Below are 21504 nucleotides of genomic sequence, written 5' to 3' on the forward strand. Positions count from 1 at the left end.
ACATGTGTTGACAAATGGTTTCTATGACGGAACATTTCTCAAACAAAGGATGGAATGAACATCATCTGGAGGCAACAAACAAGAGATAGGCGAGGAAACCAAGGCCACAAGGAGTGTGGAATTGCGGTGCAGGAAAGACCAGGAAAGAGGACCATTGCCTGCTGGGGAAAAAGCGGCATAAAAGCATTGGAGAAAAGGAGAAGAGGAGGAAGAAGGAAAGGGGAAAAAGGAAGGCGGAGGAGAATTCTTCTTCTGCGATAGAGAGGGGATGGAGTGGGAACGAAGGGAAGAGGGAGTAGGGGGGGGTGGCAATGGGGGGTGGAGAGGGGGTTGGATGTGTGATTCAGAATCGCTTATCCACGGAGCGCGAGGGAGAGGGAGAGAGGTCGATTCCAGGATAGCAGGCTGCCAACAACACTAGCCCAGTAGCAATCAGTTTCACAATCTCTCTCCACCACAGCACTCCTCCTCACCTTTTTCCTTTCCCGCAACCAGGATTCTAAACCCTTTCTCTCTCCTCGAGCGTGGTCAGTAGTAGGCCATCTCAACACCACCTCCAGGGACGGTATCCAGAGAGAGATAGAAAGAGAGAGAGGGAGGGATAGAGAGAGTGAGAGTGAGAGAGATTTGAATCCGGAATAGGTTCCTGAGAGAGAAGAGTTTGATAGACATAGTTGGGTGGGCTCATGTGTGAATTTCTTTGAAGGAGAAGAGGGAGATGGCGGCACCGGCAGCCACAGCCCCTGCCCCAGCTATGGTGTCCATGGGTGTCAGCCAAGTTTTGGGGATTGGTAGCGGAAGTGCGAGAGGAGTGTTGCGAGCTGGTTTGTTGCGGAGGGAGGGTTCAGTGCATGCGCCCCCGTGTGTAATGTATGGGTGTGGGAGGGTGGTGTGCAGGAGTTTGCTAGTGAGGCGGAATTTGGTGGCTGCTAGGGGGTTGCGTGGCTCCTCGTCGTCTGCATTAGTGGGAGCTAAGGTTAGACGATTTTTGTTGGCCTCAAGGCACCTTACCTCTGCGGTTTCGGTGTCCACGGAGTCGGCTGTTTCGGTGAAAGCTTACGATAGTGGAGTGGATAATGAAGATCGTGAAAGCAGTCAGTCTGTGACGACATTGCAGTCTCCGGAGAATGAATCAATTGGGTTGAAACCTCCCTCACTGAAGCCTGCTCCCAAGCCTGTGGTGCGCCCGAACGGAATTTCGCGATCCGAGCAAGCGATTCCACCGCTGAAGCCTCCTCCAAGTCCTGCTTCACGTCCGAATGGAATTAGGAATGATGAGCAGGGTGGGGGTTTGGGCGCTGGAAACGATGATTCTATGACGTTGAAGACTCCTCCCAGGCCCGTGTTGCGGCTCAATAGGAGTAGTCCAGCAAGGCCACAGCAATCTCAAGAGGGTGAAATTCCGTCTCTGGGTCAAATTTTAGAGAACGTGGAGAAACTAGGTTCGAACGAGGCTCGTCCTGCGACTAGTGCTGGTGCAGGTGGTAGAGGGCCGGTTCGAGCCCGACCGGTGACCACGCAACCAGGTGCATGGAGAGCTGGAGATAAAATAAGGACGAAGTCCGAGAGGGAGAGAGATGCAGCAGCAGCGGCAGCAGCAGCTGCACCAGAGAGGCGAACAGAATCGGCAAATAAAGATGAAGAGCAAGAGACCTCAATATCTATGGATTCTGAAATTCCAAAAACCCAACGACCTCGCGTACAATTGAACACTTTAGCGAAACCTACTGTCAGACCTCCTCCAGCTGCTTCTCAGAGAGGTCCCGTCTTGAAGGATGTGGGAGCATCAGGACCTGCGCTGAGAGACGCTTCAGCTGCTCCCCGGAAGGGCCCTATCCTGAAGGATGTAGGTTCAAGAGGACCGATACTGAAGGACGTTGGAGCTGCGCCTCGGGGGCAATCTTCTAGAGTCTCTACATCCCCACCCGCCAACATTGGACCTTCTGGCCCGCCAAAACCCTTTTCGAAGCCAGCGATCAAGGTAAGCACTGAGATTTGTAATGCTCGCTCAATTTTGATGTTTTCTTTAGTAAGAAATTTGATGGTTTCTACTACTCCTGTCTATGGGTGCTCCGAATAACAGTAGGACAAAAAAATTGCGTTTTTAGGGAAGAAACTCATGGCCTTAAGCACCAATCAGGATATGTTGCGCTATCCCTTGAACTCTATGGTGAAGAAAAATGTGTGGATGTGTACATGCGAGTGTATGATGTTTGGGGCATAAAAGGTTTTAGGTTATTGGGCTTAGGTCTTACATTTTTAACGAATCCGTCTGGGCCGATGTCTGGAGAATGTTGAACATTGAACTGGTACACGAATTATTTGTCCAACCTCAATTCTTGTTAATGAATTTCCAATGAATCAATATTAATCAAACAAGTTTTATTACATTTCAGTCAGTGGTAGAGTATGAGCTTCTCGTTCATTTCCTGCTACATTGACTCAGATTAGAGAATCAGGTCAAGCAGAAATTGTCCCTCGTATGAAGCGTATTCTCATCCGAAAAAGACCTTCGCAACTCACACATGATCTTGTGAGGAGTATAATGAATGACTAAATGACGATGGTTTCTTGATTTATTTAATCTATAGGGCAAAGAAGACTGGCGCAAGAAAGCAGCTAGCAATGTTTCAGATGGTGCGAAAAGAAGAGTTGCTCGTAAGCAAGACTCCTTGGATGGTGATATGATGGGAGCTAAGGCTCGTCGGGGTGGCAAAAAGATGACTAAGGCCAGCCGGAAAGCCATCAAAATGGAAGCTGCGCGGGCTGCAGCACCTGTGAAGGCCGAAATTTTGGAAGTTGGGCCGGAGGGTATGTCGTGTCAAGATTTGGCAGCAGCACTTGCTTTGAATGACAGTGAAATTGTCAAGGTTCTGTTTATGAAGGGCATTGCCATCACAGTGAATCAAACTCTTGATGAGGATACAGTGAAGTTAGTCTGCAAGGAGTTTGAAGTGGAGGTCGTAGAGGCTGGAACAATTAGGGTGGAAGATTTGGCGAAAAAATCAAATACTTTCATTGATGATGAGGATTTAGAACACCTTGAGTCTCGGCCTCCGGTTGTGACAATCATGGGTCATGTCGATCATGGCAAGGTAAATATGTTCCATGCTTGAGCTATACTTGGTGTCTGAAGCCAGTTGAAGTTCGAGGGGGATTTGTTTTATCAACTTCTTCGATTTAGTAGTAGCCATTTGCATTTTCTTGTTGATATGAAGTGGGGTTTGCGTGTACTGTCTAGTTTATTTACGATATACTGTAGTGAAGTTTCATGTTATTGAAAATAGAAGTGTGCTATAGTTTTATTTCCCTCTGCCCAGTTTCTCCTTGTTGGAAGCTCTTGATGTATCGCAATGACTAACGAATTCAGTGTTGGTTCTGTGTGCACTACCGCAGACTTCGTTGCTCGACTTCATCCGAAAAACAAAGGTAATTTCGTACTCTGATACTGTAAATATACTTTTGAAACATACACTTGAAAATATACATATCTGTATGTGCGGTGCAAGCTTCTGAATATTTTTCGGTAGGTGAAAGAGGAAGTGAATAGGTAAGAACTGGTTCAGTTGCATGAAGCTATTCTCTGAGAATATGATGGTTTACCAGGTTGCTGCTGGAGAAGCAGGGGGCATCACCCAAGGCATTGGAGCTTATTCCGTTGATGTGACGGTCGAAGGTGAAGTACACCCATGTGTCTTCCTCGACACTCCAGGTCACGAGGTAAGACATTCACAGGGGATAGTGTTTCGTGACTTTTGGTCTTCGATAACATTATTAAATTCAAAACAATATAAAATTTAACAAAGTTCTTGCTCGGTTTTGGAGCTATTCTTTGTGGAAACTCTGAATTTTCTATTTGTGCTTGCAGTTCATTGGCTTCTTTTGTCACAATTGAAATTCGATTTGCATGTATAATTTATAGTGGAATGCTTCAGTTCACTGTTATCGATATTTTTAGGTTTGCGAAATCAAATGATGTATCATTTTTCAGAATGAAACTGAATATTTTTATCACAAGACGCTGTCTTCAGAATTCTGAACAATTTACTTCTCTCTTTGTTAGGCATTTAGTGCTATGAGAGCTCGTGGGGCTCGAGTCACCGATATTGCCGTCGTGGTTGTGGCTGCCGACGATGGAGTGAGGCCGCAAACACTTGAGGCCATCGCCCATGCAAAAGCAGCGGATGTGCCAATAGTTATAGCTATCAATAAGGTTCGTCTTCTGTATATACACATGTATTTGTATTTATAATACTCTTGCCTTTAGTGATCTTATTCAAAGATCTTCTGGCTTCGAGCACCATGTCAAAAATAGATAGTTTAGCATTCCTCTGCCAAATTTGAGTTTGTACATGATTTTTCATCTTAAGTGACCGAGTGAGGCTCACCCATTACTATCGTTGTGTGCATCAGATTGACAAAGATGGAGCAAATGCAGACGTTGTGATGCAGGAGCTCTCTTCTCATGGTCTGATGCCCGAAGAGTGGGGAGGTGATATTCCCATGGTGAAAGTAAGTTTTTTATATGTCGAAATGATCTCAAAAGCATTCCTGATTTTTGGGCTTCATATATCTTTTGGGAATCTTAAGAATATAGCATTTCACAGATGTCAGAAATTAAATATGTTGCCGTTTATCTAAGTTACATCTTACTGAAACAAATGCTGTTGATATCCAGGTTAGTGCGAAAAAAGGAACAGGGGTCGATTCTCTGCTTGAGAACGTTGTTTTAGTCGCAGAGGTAATATATCTCACTACAATTTGTTCTTACAGCTTGAGTTGTCTTACAGCAGGATTAGGATCTACAATAAGGTGACCTTGTTTGTGAATTTGATGACTTCCTAAAGCTGTCTACACATGAAGACGTAATAATTATCTGTACACCTTCATTAGTAATTTCTTAACCTGAAATATAAGCAAGGAATCTCAATGACATCGCTACTCTACTGGTTCAATGGCATCGGCAATGATTCGTTAGCAATAAATATCCTGGTATACATACATGTCATTAACGCTTAATTTAATTTAATTTATTTTCTTGTTTCCTCCCGACTGGAGAATTTATTATGCAACTCTTTTCTAATTTTCTACCATCATTGATTGTACACAGCTGCAAGAGTTGAGTGCCAATCCCGAAAGAACGGCTAAAGGAACTGTCATTGAAGCAAGTTTGGACAAAGCCAGAGGGCCGCTCGCTACATTGCTCGTTCAAAATGGTACTCTCCGGAAGGGTGATATTGTGCTTTGTGGAGAGACTTATGGAAAGGTACTCTGCGCCCAATTCTTGCATGTCAATATCAATTACAAATTTTGTTTGCGAAGACATTTCTCTTAGTTGAAGCGCTCTGACATTTATAACGTCAATCGAGTTTTAAAGGGAATATAAAGATGGATGGAATCCATTATATGTTGGAAGTGCTTTTTGCAGTACGCCAGTACCGTTTGGAGATATAGTAATGCATTGTTTGTAGATAATATTAGACGTGATAACATTGTCAGCACTGAAATGTTATTTTAAATTCCCTGCTGAGTTTTGAGTTTAGGATTTGCTTTAGGATTGGTTTGTTTCTATTTTCAGTCTCGTGTAGTTGAATCAACCTGGTTTTAATCACTGCAGGTTCGTGCTTTGATGGATCATACCGGCGCCCGGGTGGATGAAGCAAGGCCTTCAGCAGCTGTTCAGGTGATTTGCTTTGTTCCTTTGAGTCCATGTATCAGAATTAGTGAATGCATTTCACTGTTGATAGTATGCTGATGTTACATGTGAAAGATGTGTGCTGCTTGATAGACAACAGACTACGACTGTTTTTTTGCAGATTTTGGGTCTAAACGAAGTACCGGTGGCTGGTGACGAGTTCGAAATTTTTGATTCTCTGGATGTTGCAAGAAGCAAGGCACAAGAGCATGCTGAAGTTATGCGTCAAAGTAGGCTTGCAGCTCAGGCTGGAGAAGGCAAGGTCACACTTCACTCGTTTGCTAATGCTGTTGCAGCCAGTGCGGAAACAGGAGTGGAAAGACACCAGCTTAATGTGGTTTTGAAAGTTGACGCCCAGGTATTCTCGAACTTCACAGCTGCATCTTTTCCCGTAGACATAGGTACATACATGGGATGTGCTGTGTAACGAACGTTCTACAGAAGCATGTGTGCACATTTCGACTCTTGTTGAATACATTAAGCTGAATCTTTCTAATTTGCTGAACTAATGCTTGCTAAAAGTTGAGTAAACCAATGAAGTAGAATTTGCAGTTTCGTTCTGAAGCTATCTAATTGGTAACATTTGGTTTGCAGGGGTCCGTTGAAGCAATTAGGGAAGTGCTTCAACAATTACCTCAGGACACAGTTGCCTTGCGCTTCTTGCTGCAGTCAACCGGTGAGATCAGTGCCAGCGATGTGGAGTTGGCAGTTGCAAGTGGTGCTGTTGTGATCGGATTCAATGTTGGTGTACAGCCAAGTGTAAAAACACAGGCAGACGCTGAAGGAGTTGAGATACGATTGTATCGCGTCATATATGACCTTGTAGATGACATTCGCAAAGCCATGGAGGGGCTGTTGGAAGATGTGGAGGTAAGGACGTGATGTCTTTTGTGATTGATACGAATCAAGTCCCTATATGTTCACATGAAGTACATGCTCTGTGCGGAGACTGTCAAAATTAGCCCTTTCCTGAGTCATTTTCGTTGCATATTGTGAATATTACTGCAGTTTTTCACAACTTGTTTTCGGTTATAAACGTGTGGTTGATCATAACATTGAACATTGATCATCATGGTGTTGCTAGGGGATGAACTGGACATAAATCTGAGTAGATTTTAAATGAGAAAACTTGTTTCTGAATCGATAAAGACTTTTGGGAATGTTGGGATGCAAAAGTATACTAGTTTGTTTCCCCCATTTGTAAATCATGCTCACTTTTGCGTGACCTGAATTTTCAGGAGGAATTGCCAATTGGTGAAGCTGAAGTAAGAGCCGTCTTTGGGGCTGGAAGTGGCAAAGCAGCTGGTTGTATGGTAACTGAAGGCAAACTGGTGAAGGGCTCTGGAATTCGTGTCATGCGGGGGAACAACTCTGTGCACGTTGGTTCTATTAATTCGTTAAGACGAGTAAAGGAGCTCGCCAAGGAGGTGAGCAGTCAATTTAGTACTTGTCCGGAATTAGCTAATTGTTGTGTATATCTTTGAGTTCTCGTGTGCCATTGTTTGCATGGTAATGTCAGAAAAGATTTATGTTCAAAATTTTTGCATTGTAATGGTTTTATGAGTTTAACTGTATAAAAACTTCTAGTGAATATACCGATGTAACTGTAAATTCTACTAGTTTTGTTTGGTCGGTCGTTACTGCATCTACGCCGTCAGTCGTCACAGAAACATCGTCCTGTTGCAGGTACCTGCCGGTTTAGAGTGCGGAGTTGGTGCCCTCGACTTCAATGAATGGCAAGTTGGCGACAAAATCATGGCATTTAAATTGGTGGCGAAAAAGAGGACCTTAGAAGATGCCTCAGTTACTGTTAATGCTGCTGTTAACACTCTAACACTTCACAATCAGTAGATGTTTGAAACAATCTTCTATCTAAGGTTCTTAATCATGAGGTGGTAAGATAACCCACCCTCCAGTATGGGGGACCACCTCATCTTGTACCATCTTTACAGCTTCATTACTTGATGTAGTTTTTCCGAGATGTAAATGATGATATCATGCAATTCGACGTAGTGGTCTGTCCACATCGTGACATATTCCATAGCAGGAAACCAGTTCTGTCAGCTTAGGATAACGAATCAAGTGGGTTGTAGTTCGGATCTAAACACTCTAGTTTATGGAGGATACCCGCTTTTTAGAATGGGGTAGCATTGAGTGCCGTGCTCGATCATTTCCTCTGGCTTCATTGAGCTAGATCTATCCAGGTAGTTTATTTTAGATGGCCTTGTTACACTGAGTGGGGTCCCTCATTTCTTATGCCTTTGGCATATTTGAAGAAAATATTGATTTGTTCATCAAGCGCCTGCTGCATTGGATTTAGTCAGTATCCTTGTATCCTCCTTCGTAACTAACGAAATGTAATATTTTCCTGGGAGTCACTATGTCTTTCAAATTCAATTCGATGTCCATCTGCCTCGGAATCAGATGAATGCAAAGTGCAATTTTACAAGTAGCTATTGCCCGTAACTGGGAGGTATGGGAGACACTCAAATCACCTCCAGCTAACCACCATTCTAACTCCGTAATATCTTTATGATGTTTCTTGGTAAATGCACAATCAGATTTCTCCTCCAACTGTAGTTCTCAAATCTAAACCTTGTATTTCAGTGGTTCAACTGTCGTGTAGATGGATACCTTTCTTGCTAATGAAATCATTAGGACTTGTTATTCAAAAGTACAAGGTTCTAGGAGTAGTCATTTTTATTCAAAAATGTAAAACTGTACTTGGACCACTAATTTTATTATTTTGAGCCCTTTAGTCATTTCATGCAAATCACGTATATTTAATGTGTAACATTCTTCAACTATCTTTTCTATGACAGCTTCTCCTCTTCTAATTCTATTTGTTGTATTATTTTGTTAAATTTCGATTGTCACGTTTTACACAAGACAACCATTGTAAGATTTTAAAAGTTAAAATCATAAGGTTTGATAATTTGTAATGACTGAAATGAAAAATCTAAAAAATTTAAATTAAAGAAGTTGAGTTAATCTTAGATATGTTTAAAAAAACAATAATTTTAACTTGTTTATTTATTTTATAGTTGAAGTTCTATCTAACTTATTTATTTGTATATTAATAGTATTTCTCTAAGTAGATAAATTTATATATTAACTTCTTAAAGAAAAGCATAATTATATATGAATTATATTTAAATTATATATATTTATATTTCTTTCTTTCTTTTAAAAATAAAATAAAATAATCAAAATTTTCTAAAAGCTATAATACTTCTGCAATATTTGTGAAAATCTTTAATATTGGAAGTGTCAAAGTACAAGTTATATAGAAGTATAGAAGGAAAAGCATATAAAACATTACCAATATTTATTTATTAATACCTTGGCTCTCATTCCTTTTCATTCAAAACATGATTTAAACAAAACCAATATATTAAATTTCACATTATAAAAGAATATTTGATTTTATTTTTATATCTCACAACCCACAGAGCTATGACCATTTTATCCTTCTCATTCTATTAATTTAACTTTAATACTAGATTTATATTAACATTTATATACTGAAAGAAAGACTAAAAACACAATTGACTTCTGTATCCTATTAATTTTTGTGCCTATGCCAATTTGAATTTTTATCTTTTATCCTATCAGTTTTTGGTTTTGCTTCTAGTATAGATTTTTATCCTAGCTATCTACAAAAATATATTAAGTAAAAATTAATCACACAATTTGACAAGTGACATCTATTCTTGCACTAAAGTTGGATTTACCTCTAAAAGTATTAAATTTAGACAATCATTTTTCCATCCACTTACATCTTTTTTGATTTGTTGAAAACTACTCTATTAAAATAAGGTATACCATCTAAATTTGCAACAAATAGGTTTTATTGTCTCAAAATATTGGTTTAATTTTATATGAGTCAAATCACACTATACAATTGGCTTCTTCACCAATTCTTCACCAAATAGTGTAATAAATCTAGTGAAGGTTTGAATGTAAGGAGGCCTTTTCAATTAGATGTTTTTTTTTATCCAACTTAGTTTTAAATAATCAATATTCATACTATCTTATTGTCTTGTATCTTATTGTCTTGTATTTACTATCTTTTTTATTTTTTAAAAGTAAAAATTATATGATCATAGATATCAAAATAATTGGAAAAAAAATGATATTTTTAAAATAGAAGAATGTACCATATTGTTCCATAAAAAAATTGCTAATAGCAAGAGAGTTGCCAAATTGACTTAGTTATAAATGATAGTATATTAAAAATATTGTTTTAATACTTAATTCACAAGTTTTGTTTGTCCATTAATCCAAGATTTAATTTTAGATAATTACATAAATTTAATTTTTAAATATGTAAATATCTTTTAAAATGCATTTTTTTCATTAAAATAAAATTTACTATTGTAATCATAATTTTTGATTTTGACATCTAAAATATGAGTGTCTTTTGACATACTTAAGAAAATTGCATTATCTAAAATAGTATTGATTGAAATTGTTAACTTTGTAGCTAAAACATGCAATTTCTTTGGTTATAAAAATATACTATTTTATTAATTATGTACAGCATCTCTCACTTTTTATAAAAGATAGAAACATCCAAATAAGGCATTTAACAAGTCTTGTTATTTTTCAAGATAATATGTAATATTATATGTAAATTATAACAAAAACATATTTGACTAGACTTAGCTACAATTTGAAACACATGTTAATATAAATTACTCAAGGTGCTTGCCTTCCATGTAATTTGTGACTAGAATAAAAGTGACTTTATGATAATATCAAAAATTTATAAATTTCAAAAAAATTAGACATCATATATAGTTCTTGAAATTGTCCAACCTACAATATTTTGTATCTTTGTATAATCCATTTGCAAACGATCATTTACGATGATATATTTTAAAAATTCTACTTGAGTTGTGTAAAGCACATCTTTTTCAATCTATCCATATAGTCTTGCATCTCTAAATTTTTGTAACATGAGGCAAACATGTTATTTATGTTCTTCTATGTTTTTAGAATATTTTTATTTTCTAATTTTAATAAGTTGATTTAAAATCTTTAATATCAAAAAATAATAATAATAATTTTTAATGATTATTTTATTAAATTTAAAATAATCTACATGCCTTAGGATTGTTTTGCAACAATTTTTAAATTGATTCAAATGGTGGTTAAGTTCTATTTTGAAGATCAATTGTCCAATTGTAAGGTCAATATTTAGAAAACATATTAATATTCTTCATTTCAAATATATCTGAATACTAATTATATTACTTTAGAATTTTATTACAACCTCTACATAAATAAAAACTTGATATTGCATAAATAATAAATAGATATCTTTCTTATGCAACTTATATAAATATTCTACCTCTAAATAATAGATATTTAACTTTTTTGACATAAGATATTTTTGTTTTAATTTTTTTATAGATAAGTTAAGAAAAAAATTTAAGATTGCAAGATATTCAATTCAAGTAAAGATTTTGTTTTAATAACCAACATAAAGCTATAATAATAAGATTGATAAGAAAATTTATAATATTAAACAATTATAGATTATCATATCTATTTACAACTACTTCTACTATAGGATTTGTTTATTTATGACTTTTACATGAGTAGATTTGAGTTTTTGTAGTAGCAACATTTTTTTCAAAAATACAAATGAAGGATGAAAAATCTAAGAAAACAAAGGTAAAAAAATATAATATTTAAATCCTAAATATTTTCTAGTAAAAAAAAAAACAAAAAATAAAACAAACAAAAAAAAACAAAGAATTTACAAGATAAGACATGATGTTTATAAATTGTATAGTTCTTAATATTAAAAGGAAAACTTTTTTTAAATATCATTTTATTTTTGGAACTAAATTCTTTATTTTGTGGTTATATATCTTTTTAGGACAATGTTCACTAGTATGTCTTGGTTTTCTATAATATAGACACAATCCTTCTTATTGACATTAATTTTTTTCTTATGTTATAAATTTTTGAAGTATATAGCTCCAATTTATATAGTTTCCTTATCTAATTGTATATCTTGCTTAGTAGAAGTACATATAGAAAAAAAATATAGAAGTGTTGAAGTACCATCATTCAATTTTTGATTGAAATTCAAAAAGATATTTATTTTATTTGACAACAAAATCAATTCTTTGACTTAATATTTAAAAATCTAGGAAGTTGGGTAATAATTTCTTTACATCATATTGTATCTTGTAGAAAGATTGATTGACTAGTGCAACATTTTTTCACTTGATATCACTTTCTAGTTGTTGACAATGTGATGAATATACTTAAACAAATTAATTTATTCTCATAAATATTAATTTTATTTTCTTGATTTATAAATTATATTATTATTTCTATAAATAGATAAGAATCTAAAAAATCAAAATCATTTATTATAAATTCTTATTATTTTAAAAAATAAAATAAATAAATAATAAATATATTGAGTAAATTTTTAATAAAGTATACATGAGATGTTTGGATTGGATTACAAAAAATATTTTTATTACTTCAATAAATAAAATAAAATTACATTAAGTGGATAATACTATGTTTACAAAACTTTAAATAATTTTTTAAATGTGGATTTGATCTATAGAATTTTTTAGATATGCTACATGCCTATTGAAACTTGACTTACAAGTTATTTAATTTAATAGAGTTGCATTGGATGCAACCTCCAACTTGCTACTTCAGTCACGAGGTTCTTAGTAGCTTATATATATAGAGACAAGAGTGAGGCCATTCTCAATCTTATCAATACCTTTCTTGTATTCAACTCTTGGTTCAAAACTTTCTAACTTATTTATATTTGGTAATAGTCATATCACTTAAAATCTATCTTATATCTATCACACTATTCTTTATTTTCAATCTACTTGAATAATAGGTGAGTGTAATATCTTTTGAGTTTTTTTTATATTTATGTTCACAACATGGATAACTAAAAGATTAGAGGTGAAGAAAAATTTGTATTTGATTGATAAATACTCAAAATCTGGATCCAATGCCTTTTTTTTTTTTTTTTTTTTTTTTTTTTTTTCTTCTTCTTCTAGAATGGCAACTCTTAGTTCTCCAAATAGTACAATTATTTAACAATCATTTGTCATTTTTATATCATTGAATTTTTATTTGAATATAAAAGCTAATTGTTGATATTTTTAATTTTCTAAATAACCGTTTATATAAAAAATATTGAATGAAGTTAAAAATAGATACCAAATATTATTGACTTTATTTATTAAAAGAAAAACATAAAAATTTAAAACACAACAAATGGAATAAAAAATAGGTCATATCATTAAAAAAACCATTATAAATTTGGAATATAATTTTATTCTTAAGTTGGCTACATCACACAGAGGAATATACAAAAATAAAATAGATTAAAACACTAACACCAATTAAAAGATAATTTGAAGACCCCTACTACAATGTGCATAGCTTGCTAAATTTCCCAAATTCAAAAATAGCTACACAAAAAGAAGGGTTATAAAACATGACAAGGTCACATATACACAGAACCTGCTTGTCAGGACTCTCAAACCTAGAGACAGTCACACCACAAACCGCCACTCCCAGGGATTCTGCAGCTCATCCTCAACGACTGTTCAAATCCTCAAATTTAATTTCAAACTAATGACTCTATCCTACCTCTCCTCATTCAATTTACAACGACTTCTGCAAACAGAGTTCAACCACTTCACGACGATAAAAACATCATAAATACCACTTCGCGCATGCTGCACCTAGGACACAAATTCAGTCTAAGAGTACCACCTCGCATCTTTGCTTCTGATGGGCATAGAATAGCATAGCATTGCTGCACAACCACATCAACCTGCATCAACACGCATGGCCCTCGTGGCAGTGCTCCTCGAGCATGATCCCCATCAACCCCTCGGCCGACAATCATTCACCCAAAGCACCCAGTGTGAACCCAACTCTCTCCCACTCGCTCCCGTTGGATTGCGCGCTGCCGCTGCCGCTGCCGAAGCAAGGATCAATGGCCTTCCAGCACACCACAACAATCCCACCCATTAAACATGGACGACTCTGATGGCCTGTACGTTCTCTGGGTGCTGCCTCCTTCAATCCACCATCTACCCCTCACTCATGTTCTATAAATGCTCCCAAAAGGTTTCCTCAGCGCTGACTCCTTCGCCTGCATGGTCTCACACCCACTGTGAAACTCAGTCGACCCTGCTCCAAATCGGACTCCTCGTGGTGGAGCAGGTGCGGACACTGGGGAAGCGTGCAAGGGGGGGGGGGGGAGTCGAGGCCAAGCCAAGCCTTTTGTCACATGCGCTACCCATGTCGTGGCGAAGGCTGCTTTCGCCCGGCTCCACTTTCATTCATCTGCGAACGGAGCGCGTCGATAAACCGGACGCTCCCCACCCCAACTAGGTGCTGTGGAGTTGTGCGTGTTTGGTTTTGTTTGTTCGCGGGCTCTCTGAGCGCTGCTGCATTGAATGCGCTCTATCCGTGCTCGCCATCTCTGTCTGGGTTTGGGCCGGGGTGACAAAGATAGCATGGGTGGTGCACGCCCTGCAGTGACACTGGAAGACAGGGCGGAGGGGGTGTGAGTTATCGGTGCGTTGGTGGCGTCGGGTAGGGTGTCCAGCTGCGGTGTGCCGGGAGGCAGGCAGGTGTGTGAGCGTGAGCTTGGGGAACTTGTGGAGCTTGTGCTGGTGGGTGCACCGGGAGGCTGCAGTGGTGGGCCGGCGAGGTGAATCAGTGAGCGATCAAGTCCGGAGCGGGGGCGACGCAGGTTGCGTGAAGGTGGCGAAGATCGTAGCGGTGCGCGCGTGGGGGTGGGGATAGGTCGAGGAAGCGAGGTGGTGGAGGTGGCGAGGTAGGTCTAGGTTTGCGGAGAGGGAGAGAACGAGAGAGAGAGGAGATTCAGCACGGGGTTGCTGCTCCTCTCTCCCTCCTTTTCTTCGGACGGCAGGAGAGAGGGCGGGAGGCAGGGGTCGACAGTGGCATTGGGTGGCCGCTGGACATTGCCTCCCTCTTCTCTCAGGTCCCTTGCTCTCGTGGTTGGGCGGGATTGTACAAGCTAGCCCGGCATTTCGTGGAGTGGCTGGACACGCGGGTGCTGGTGCGCACACATGCTGGGCGGCGGTTTGCAGGTGATCCCCATTGGCATGGCGGTGGGGTTGTTGGGATTGTGTGAGGTGATGGTGACAATGGGTGAGATTTTTGCGCGAAGCGAATGAGTGGGAACGGTGTGGGTGGGAGTGTGCCCAGGAGGCAAATTGGGAGGCGCAGTGCGGTCGGAATTTTTATCTGGAGGTTGAGGGCGACGGCGAGGCGAGCGGGGTACCATTTGCGAGGGGAGCTATCGGTGCGGGCAATTGAGGAATCGGTGGTGGCGAGCGAGGAGGGAGGTGGGCAGGTGTAGAGCGGCATTGGGGCTCGACGAGCGGGCGAGCGAGCGAGCTGGGATGAGGTGGATAGCTGGAAGGGCAGGCTGCATTCGAGGCGCACGGAGGATGGTGGCAGGGTAGGAGTATAGGAGCGAGGCGGGAAGGGAAGGAGGGGCGGGAAGGCGAGAGCCTGATGAGGCTGGGCGGCGTGACCGTGCAAGTGACTCCGAACGGCAATCTGGGTGGGCGGGGCTTTGCGGAGTTGGGTGGCATGGCGCCCCCGCGCCCCATCCCCCCTCTGATATCGCGGCCCCCGCCGAAGCATTACACGTCGCCGTCGCTGTCCCTGGCGCCGCCCTCGGCCATGGACAGGCAGCGAGAAATCGGGCAGAGCGCGGAGAGCGAGCTGCAGCAGCAGCAGCAGCAACAACAACAACAGCAGCAGAAGAACAAGGAGGAGGAGTACGGGTCGCGGTCAGGGAGCGACAACATGGAGGGGGGTTCGGACGACGATCAGGACGCGGACCACCCGCCTCGCAAGAAGAGGTATCATCGGCACACGCCGCGGCAGATTCAGGAGATGGAGATGATATTCAAGGAGTGTCCGCATCCGGACGACAAGCAGCGGCAGCAGCTGAGCAAGGACCTGGGGCTGGCGCCGCGGCAGGTGAAGTTCTGGTTCCAGAACCGGCGGACGCAGATGAAGGCGCAGACGGAGCGCGCGGAGAATTCCTTGCTGCGAGCGGAGAACGAGAAGGTGCGCGCGGAGAACGTGATCATGCGGGAGGCTCTGAGGAAGACGCAGTGCCCGCATTGCAGCGTGCCGGCGACGGTAGGGGAGATGTCGTTAGACGAGCAGCAGCTGCGGGTGGAGAATGTGCGGCTGAAGGAGGAGCTGGACCGAGTGTCGGCGCTGGCGGCGAAGTACCTGGGGCGGCCGATCGCGGGGATGGGTCCCGTGGGGGTGGGGAGCTCGAGCTTGGAGCTGCAGGTGGGGGGCTGGTTGAGTGGGGTGCAAGCGGGGTCGGCGGGTGGGAACGCGGACATGGTTCAGGGGCCGAGCGTGGCGGAGGTGGCGACGAGACCCGGGGGGTTGACGGAGGCGGAGAAGCCGATGGTGGTGGAGCTGGCGGTGGCGGCGATGGAGGAGCTGGTGCGAATGGTGCAGGCGGAGGAGCCGCTGTGGGTGCGGGCGGGAGGCGGGGGGAGGGAGGAGCTGAACTACGAGGAGTATGTGCGGCAGTTTCCGCGCGTAGTGGGGATGGGGATGGGGATGAAACCGGCGGGGCTGAGGACGGAGGCGAGCCGCGAAACTGCGCTGGTTATGATGAACGGGGTGAACCTGGTGGAGACGCTGCTGGACGCGTCGCAGTGGGCGGAGATGTTCCCGTGCGTGGTGTCGCGGGCGGTGACGGTGGAGGTGCTGTCGACGGGGGTGGCGGGGAATCGGAACGGCGCGCTGCAGCTGATGTACGCGGAGCTGCAGGTGCTGTCGCCGCTGGTGCCGACGCGGGAGGTGTACTTCCTGCGGTACTGCAAGCAGCATGCGGAGGGGGTGTGGGGGGTGGTGGATGTGTCGGTGGAGTCGCTGCGGGACAATCCGCCGCCGTCGCTGATGAGGTGTCGGCGGCGGCCTTCGGGGGTGTTGATCCAGGACACGCCGAACGGGTACGCGAGGGTGACGTGCGTGGAGCACGCGGAGTACGACGACCGTGCGGTGCATCGGATGTACAAGGAGCTGGTGGGATCAGGGATGGCATTCGGAGCGCAGCGGTGGGTGGCGACGTTGGAGAGGCAATGCGAGAGGGTGGCGAGCCTGCTGGCTAGCAACATCGCGCCGCGGGACCTGGGCGGAGTGCCGAGCGCGAGCGGGCGGCGGAGCATGCTGAAGCTGGCGCAGAGGATGACGAGTAACTTCTGCGCGGGGGTGAGCGCGTCGACGGCGCACACGTGGACGACGCTGTCGGGGAGCGGGGACGACGACGTGCGGGTGATGACGCGGAAGAGCGTGGACAATCCGGGGGAGCCGCAGGGGATCGTGCTGAGCGCTGCGACGTCGATGTGGCTGGCGGTGTCGGCAGCGCGGGTGTTTGAGTTTTTGCGGGACGAGCGGCTGCGGAGCGAGTGGGACATACTGTCGAACGGGGGGATGGTGACGGAGATGGCGCACATCGCGAAGGGGCGGGATCCGGGGAACAGCGTGTCGCTGCTGAAGGTGAACGCGATGAACGCGAACAACAGCAACATGCTAATCCTGCAGGAGAGCTGCACGGACGTGTCGGGGTCCCTGGTGATCTACGCGCCGGTGGACATCCCGGCGATGAACCTGGTGCTGCAGGGGGGCGACCCGGCGTACGTGGCGCTGCTGCCGTCGGGGTTCGCTATCCTGCCGGACGGGCCGGGGGGCGGGGAGAGGTCGGGGTGCGGAGGGGAGCAGGCGGGGCAGGGGGCGGAGAGCGGGCGGGGAGCAGGGCGGGGGTCGCTGGTGACGGTGGCGTTCCAGATTCTGGTGAGCAGCGTGCCTTCGGCGCGGCTTTCGCTGGAGTCGGTGGCGACGGTGAACAATCTGATATCGTGCACGGTGCAGCGGATCAGGGCGGCGTTGGTAGCGGAGGAGTCGTAGAGAGGGGGGCGGGGTGGGTGGGGGATAGCATTTTTGTGTGGAATTTACGGGCGTGGGTGTGGAGGTCCTGCCGGGTCACCACATGGATTGAGACGATCTCAGTCCCGGTGGTGGGCGGTGCAGGGAGGAGCAAAGAGGGTGGGCATTGAGGAGCGTTCAAGATTGTGTGTCGTCTCACATTGAGCGTGGTCTTGAGCGTTCCTCAGGAGGGAAGGGCGGCGATCAGGAGCAGGACCAGGAGCAGGTGAGGAGTAGAGTGGCGGAGGAAGACGACGGAGACGGAGGCGGACGCTACGGGGGGGACGTCAGGGTGTGGGATTTGGGGGACGAACAGGGACAGAGACGAGGTAGAATCGGGAGGGAGAGGAAGCGAGTCAAGAGCGAACCACCAGTGATGGCCCTGGTTGCGTGGCGTGGTGGGATGAGTGCACCAGGCGGTACGAGGCGGATTCCGTGGAGGGGCGGGATGGTCGCACAGTGGAGGGAGCAGAGCGGTGCATGTGCTACACCACGCAGGCAGGGTAGTGGTTCGGGCATTGACCGAGTTCCGGGGGTCCCCCGTTGGATTTGTACCAGCATGTGGAAGGATGCGGGGGCAAATCTTGTGTTTGACAGCTTTGCGGATTTTGGAAGCCTGTGATGAGTACAACACGGCTCATCATTGCACGTTGTATAACCTTCGTGTTCCCTTTGTCTGCGGAGCCGTCTGATAGTCCTGTTTGGTTGGTGGCCTGATTTCGTGACTGTGTATGTGGTATCGTTTTGCAGTTGTTTCCGACACGTGCGCTGTACATTTTTGTGAGATTTATGATCATGTTTGTGTCGTGGTAGTGTGTGCTGCTAAGTTCTGGTGTGGTATTCCTTGGTGATTTTTTTTTGGGTTTTTGGTTTCTTGATGTTCAAGTCTTTTGTTGATGTGATTGGTGATATTCCATTTTTTGAACCGTAGCAGCTTCTGGGTGATCTGTTTTGTTTTTCATGGTTTTGGGCCTACCTTGTGTTCTTGTAGGAGTTGGATTTGGGTACTGTGTGGTGGACTCAAAGATATTCTTGCCTTTTGGACGACGTGCATGAATCATGGGTTCGTATTTGCCGACTGCCAGATGTCGCACTGGCACTGCGTAGTTTCCATTATGTCTGGCATTTGCTCGAGCACGGGTGTTGTTGTTTACTTAATGTCCATTGCGACAGAAAAATAAATTCCGTAGCTGAATCTTCGTTGCTGCTGGGCATACCTCTCTTACACAATGGGTAGTCGTCGGATTTGTCTTAATCAAATTGTTTGCCAGGCGGTCGTGTCCTTTTCTTCTGACCATCTCACACTTGACTGAATTTCTGACCATCAGTCAGATTATGAACACCACTCCACAGTCTACCCTCTGTCTTACAGCAGTTTATTGCTGACATCAGTGGCAGAGGAACGTGGTCAGATAATTACGAAACACTTGACGTAGATACAATTGTCTTCTAATCAAGTTTAGCAGCAAGGGCTTTTTAATATTTACCAACATTGTTAAACATCTGTAGAAGAGGAGTTGGTTTTTAACAAGTCCATATCTTTTGGACTCTGTTGAAGGTCACACATCTTGGCTGTTGGGTGAACTTAAACGTTATGTAGGACAACTTCACACAAGAAGGGTTTGGATAGAACTCTATAAGACAGTGGATGTACATTTTTTGACTTTGTATCTAAATCAAAGAATATGCAAGTGGACTTTTCAAAATAAAAAATAGAATAAAAAAGCCAAACAAACAAACAAACAAACTGGTGTGCAATGCCAAGACTATCTAGAAATTTACAGTCAAATAAGTAAAAAACATAAGTTCAGAAATGGTTTCTAACTTAAGATTTGTTGAAATAGTTAGAATGGTTAGTAAATAAGGAGAGAATCTCATGTTATTATGAAGAGTAAGAATGGATTTACAATTTGATGTGAATTTTTATTGCTGGTCTTTGTCTAAATATTAATATATATTATAAAATTTTAATATAAAATTCAAGGAGTCTTTATACTTAAAATTTGTAGTAGGTCAATGTTATGGTGATGTAAATAGCTCCTATGTGTGTAATAGGATTATATCATGTTTTATCTAGGATTTAGAATAACTAATAATTTGGAACTAATTCTTTTTTTGATACTGCCTTGCTCTCGACTATTCTTTGTTTTTGTTTTTGTTTTTTTGTTCTTCCATCACTCATACTTTGGTTTTTTTTTTTTTTTTTTTTTTTTTTTCTCTCTTCTTTTGTGTTTTGGCTCCTTCTTTTGTCCACCTATTACTTCCAGTTGATTGTCAATGCATCTTGTATTTTTCTTTCCTCAATTGAAAAACTTATGTTCAATTATTGTTGTCATTGTGCTATTATAAACTTCCAAGCTTTGTGTACTATTAAAAGGAGAAAAATTGGCAATGGCAAGAGAGGAGAGTTGATTTGAGGTGTTACAAGTGGCATTACATGATGATTCCTCCCTTATCAAAGGCGTAAAGTTAATCTATAAAACAATTGAGGATATGTTAGAAATTAAGAAAGCATTTGCTTCAATTAAAACCATAAGGAAATAAAGGAGTCTTATGAGAGTCTCTTCAATAAAAGATGGACTTATTTGATTTAAGCAAATATGACTTTATGTTCCCAAAGGTAAGTGGAAAAAAAAAAGTTGTTTGAGTTACATGACTCTCCATGCACGAGACATAAAGGTATAAAGTCCATGTTGTTATAGTAAAGAGAGTTGCCTTAAGAAAGCAATGGGCCTTTGGTTGCCACTAAATACTCAAATAAGTTGCAAGATTATAAAACACAAAGATGATTTACAGCTTGTCTTCAATAAGACAATTACATCAAATACACAAGTCTAGGATGCACAAAAATACCCAAGATGTGATTAGATATCCTGAAATCACTTCTATTCCTTTAGAGATCCTTTTTGTATATGTATTACTCAATAACTTCCAATCTAATTGTCTAGTTGGATTCAAAATTCTCCACAAGTTAACTTATATCTTTGACTACCTCTACACAAAAAATCAACCAAAAATTCATTATAAGTCTTTGGATATTGCCTAATCTCTAGTAGGTGCTAAACATATCAATTTTTAGGCACCTATGCACTAATTCCTTAATATCATAAAAATCCAAAGCTCAAATACTATGAACTTTTTTATCAACAACTTTTTAACATAATTATCTATATTTATGGAAATTTTTAGCCAAAAATTCGTCCAAAAACTCAAGATATGGCAAAAACCGAAACCCCATTAAAAACAACTCACTTACAAAGCCCTATCTTTAATACTAACTTCCAACAACTTTCTCTCCTTTGTTCTAGATTAGAATATATCAATGTTTTTACAAAAAATTTATCTTTTTAAGTTAGATTTCAAACCTCACTTTCTAATTCTTCAAATCTTTCTTACAACTCTCTATATGCTTAAAAGAGTAACAATAGATACCAAAAACACACTCTAACTTCAAACAACCATAACTCTCTTATTACTACTCCAAATTATACATTTTTTCCATCCAAATTCTAGTCCAAACTCCAAGCTTTCCAAATCCAGCCTTCACACTTCAAATGGGTCGTCTTCCCTTAAATGGTCCACCTTACTTCAAATGAGTCGCCCTAAAGTGGTCCCAAACTCTAGTGTGGTATAGTTAACATCTCAAAGTCCATTGGATATGTCTTCTAACCAATAGAAATGAATTCTTACGTCACTTATCTTATCCATCAACATAGGATTGTCTAGGAATCAAAATACTATACCTTTGATTCCAAAGCCCCTATAAACTTCTTACTAATAAATCCTACAATCTCTATGTT

General features: G+C 41.9%; 3 protein-coding genes across 3 annotated transcripts; all 3 read left to right on the top strand.

The window, feature by feature from the left end:
- Nucleotides 1-409: 409 nt before the first annotated feature.
- On the top strand, nucleotides 410-7993 carry LOC112289389 (uncharacterized). The gene is made up of 13 exons (XM_024534561.2): nucleotides 410-1981; nucleotides 2592-3095; nucleotides 3397-3429; nucleotides 3607-3720; nucleotides 4064-4213; nucleotides 4414-4512; nucleotides 4679-4741; nucleotides 5111-5266; nucleotides 5618-5683; nucleotides 5817-6053; nucleotides 6290-6565; nucleotides 6934-7122; nucleotides 7382-7993. Exons 1-13 carry the CDS (start codon nucleotides 719-721, stop codon nucleotides 7544-7546), a joined length of 3315 nt encoding a protein of 1104 aa, XP_024390329.1. The 5' UTR covers nucleotides 410-718; the 3' UTR covers nucleotides 7547-7993.
- A 5747-nt stretch (nucleotides 7994-13740) lies between these two features.
- On the top strand, nucleotides 13741-15096 carry LOC112289396 (uncharacterized). Its single transcript, XM_090248127.1, has 5 exons — nucleotides 13741-13760; nucleotides 13931-14200; nucleotides 14310-14385; nucleotides 14493-14826; nucleotides 14945-15096. Exons 1-5 carry the CDS (start codon nucleotides 13741-13743, stop codon nucleotides 14992-14994), a joined length of 750 nt encoding a protein of 249 aa, XP_090104253.1. The 3' UTR covers nucleotides 14995-15096.
- Nucleotides 15097-15256: 160 nt separating this feature from the next.
- Nucleotides 15257-18379, top strand: LOC141044373 (homeobox-leucine zipper protein PROTODERMAL FACTOR 2). The gene has a single exon (XM_073535533.2). The coding sequence runs from the start codon at nucleotides 15257-15259 to the stop codon at nucleotides 17684-17686; it is 2430 nt and encodes an 809-aa protein (XP_073391634.1). The 3' UTR covers nucleotides 17687-18379.
- Nucleotides 18380-21504: the final 3125 nt, after the last annotated feature.

This window comes from Physcomitrium patens, chromosome 1 (assembly GCF_059467195.1).
Source record: "Physcomitrium patens ecotype Gransden chromosome 1, ASM5946719v1, whole genome shotgun sequence".
Taxonomy (NCBI): Eukaryota; Viridiplantae; Streptophyta; class Bryopsida; order Funariales; family Funariaceae; genus Physcomitrium; species Physcomitrium patens.

Bases quoted from the DNA above. Each gene is read 5' to 3' on its own strand.
- LOC112289389 (XM_024534561.2), top strand. From the start codon at position 719: ATGGCGGCACCGGCAGCCACAGCCCCTGCCCCAGCTATGGTGTCCATG. The intron at 3,721-4,063 runs GTAAGACATTCA...TCTCTTTGTTAG, and splicing joins TCGACACTCCAGGTCACGAG to GCATTTAGTGCTATGAGAGC. The intron at 7,123-7,381 runs GTGAGCAGTCAA...GTCCTGTTGCAG, and splicing joins TAAAGGAGCTCGCCAAGGAG to GTACCTGCCGGTTTAGAGTG.
- LOC112289396 (XM_090248127.1), top strand. From the start codon at position 13,741: ATGGACGACTCTGATGGCCT. The intron at 13,761-13,930 runs GTACGTTCTCTG...GTGGTGGAGCAG, and splicing joins ATGGACGACTCTGATGGCCT to GTGCGGACACTGGGGAAGCG. The intron at 14,827-14,944 runs GTGATCCCCATT...GAGTGTGCCCAG, and splicing joins TGCTGGGCGGCGGTTTGCAG to GAGGCAAATTGGGAGGCGCA.
- LOC141044373 (XM_073535533.2), top strand. From the start codon at position 15,257: ATGAGGCTGGGCGGCGTGACCGTGCAAGTGACTCCGAACGGCAATCTG.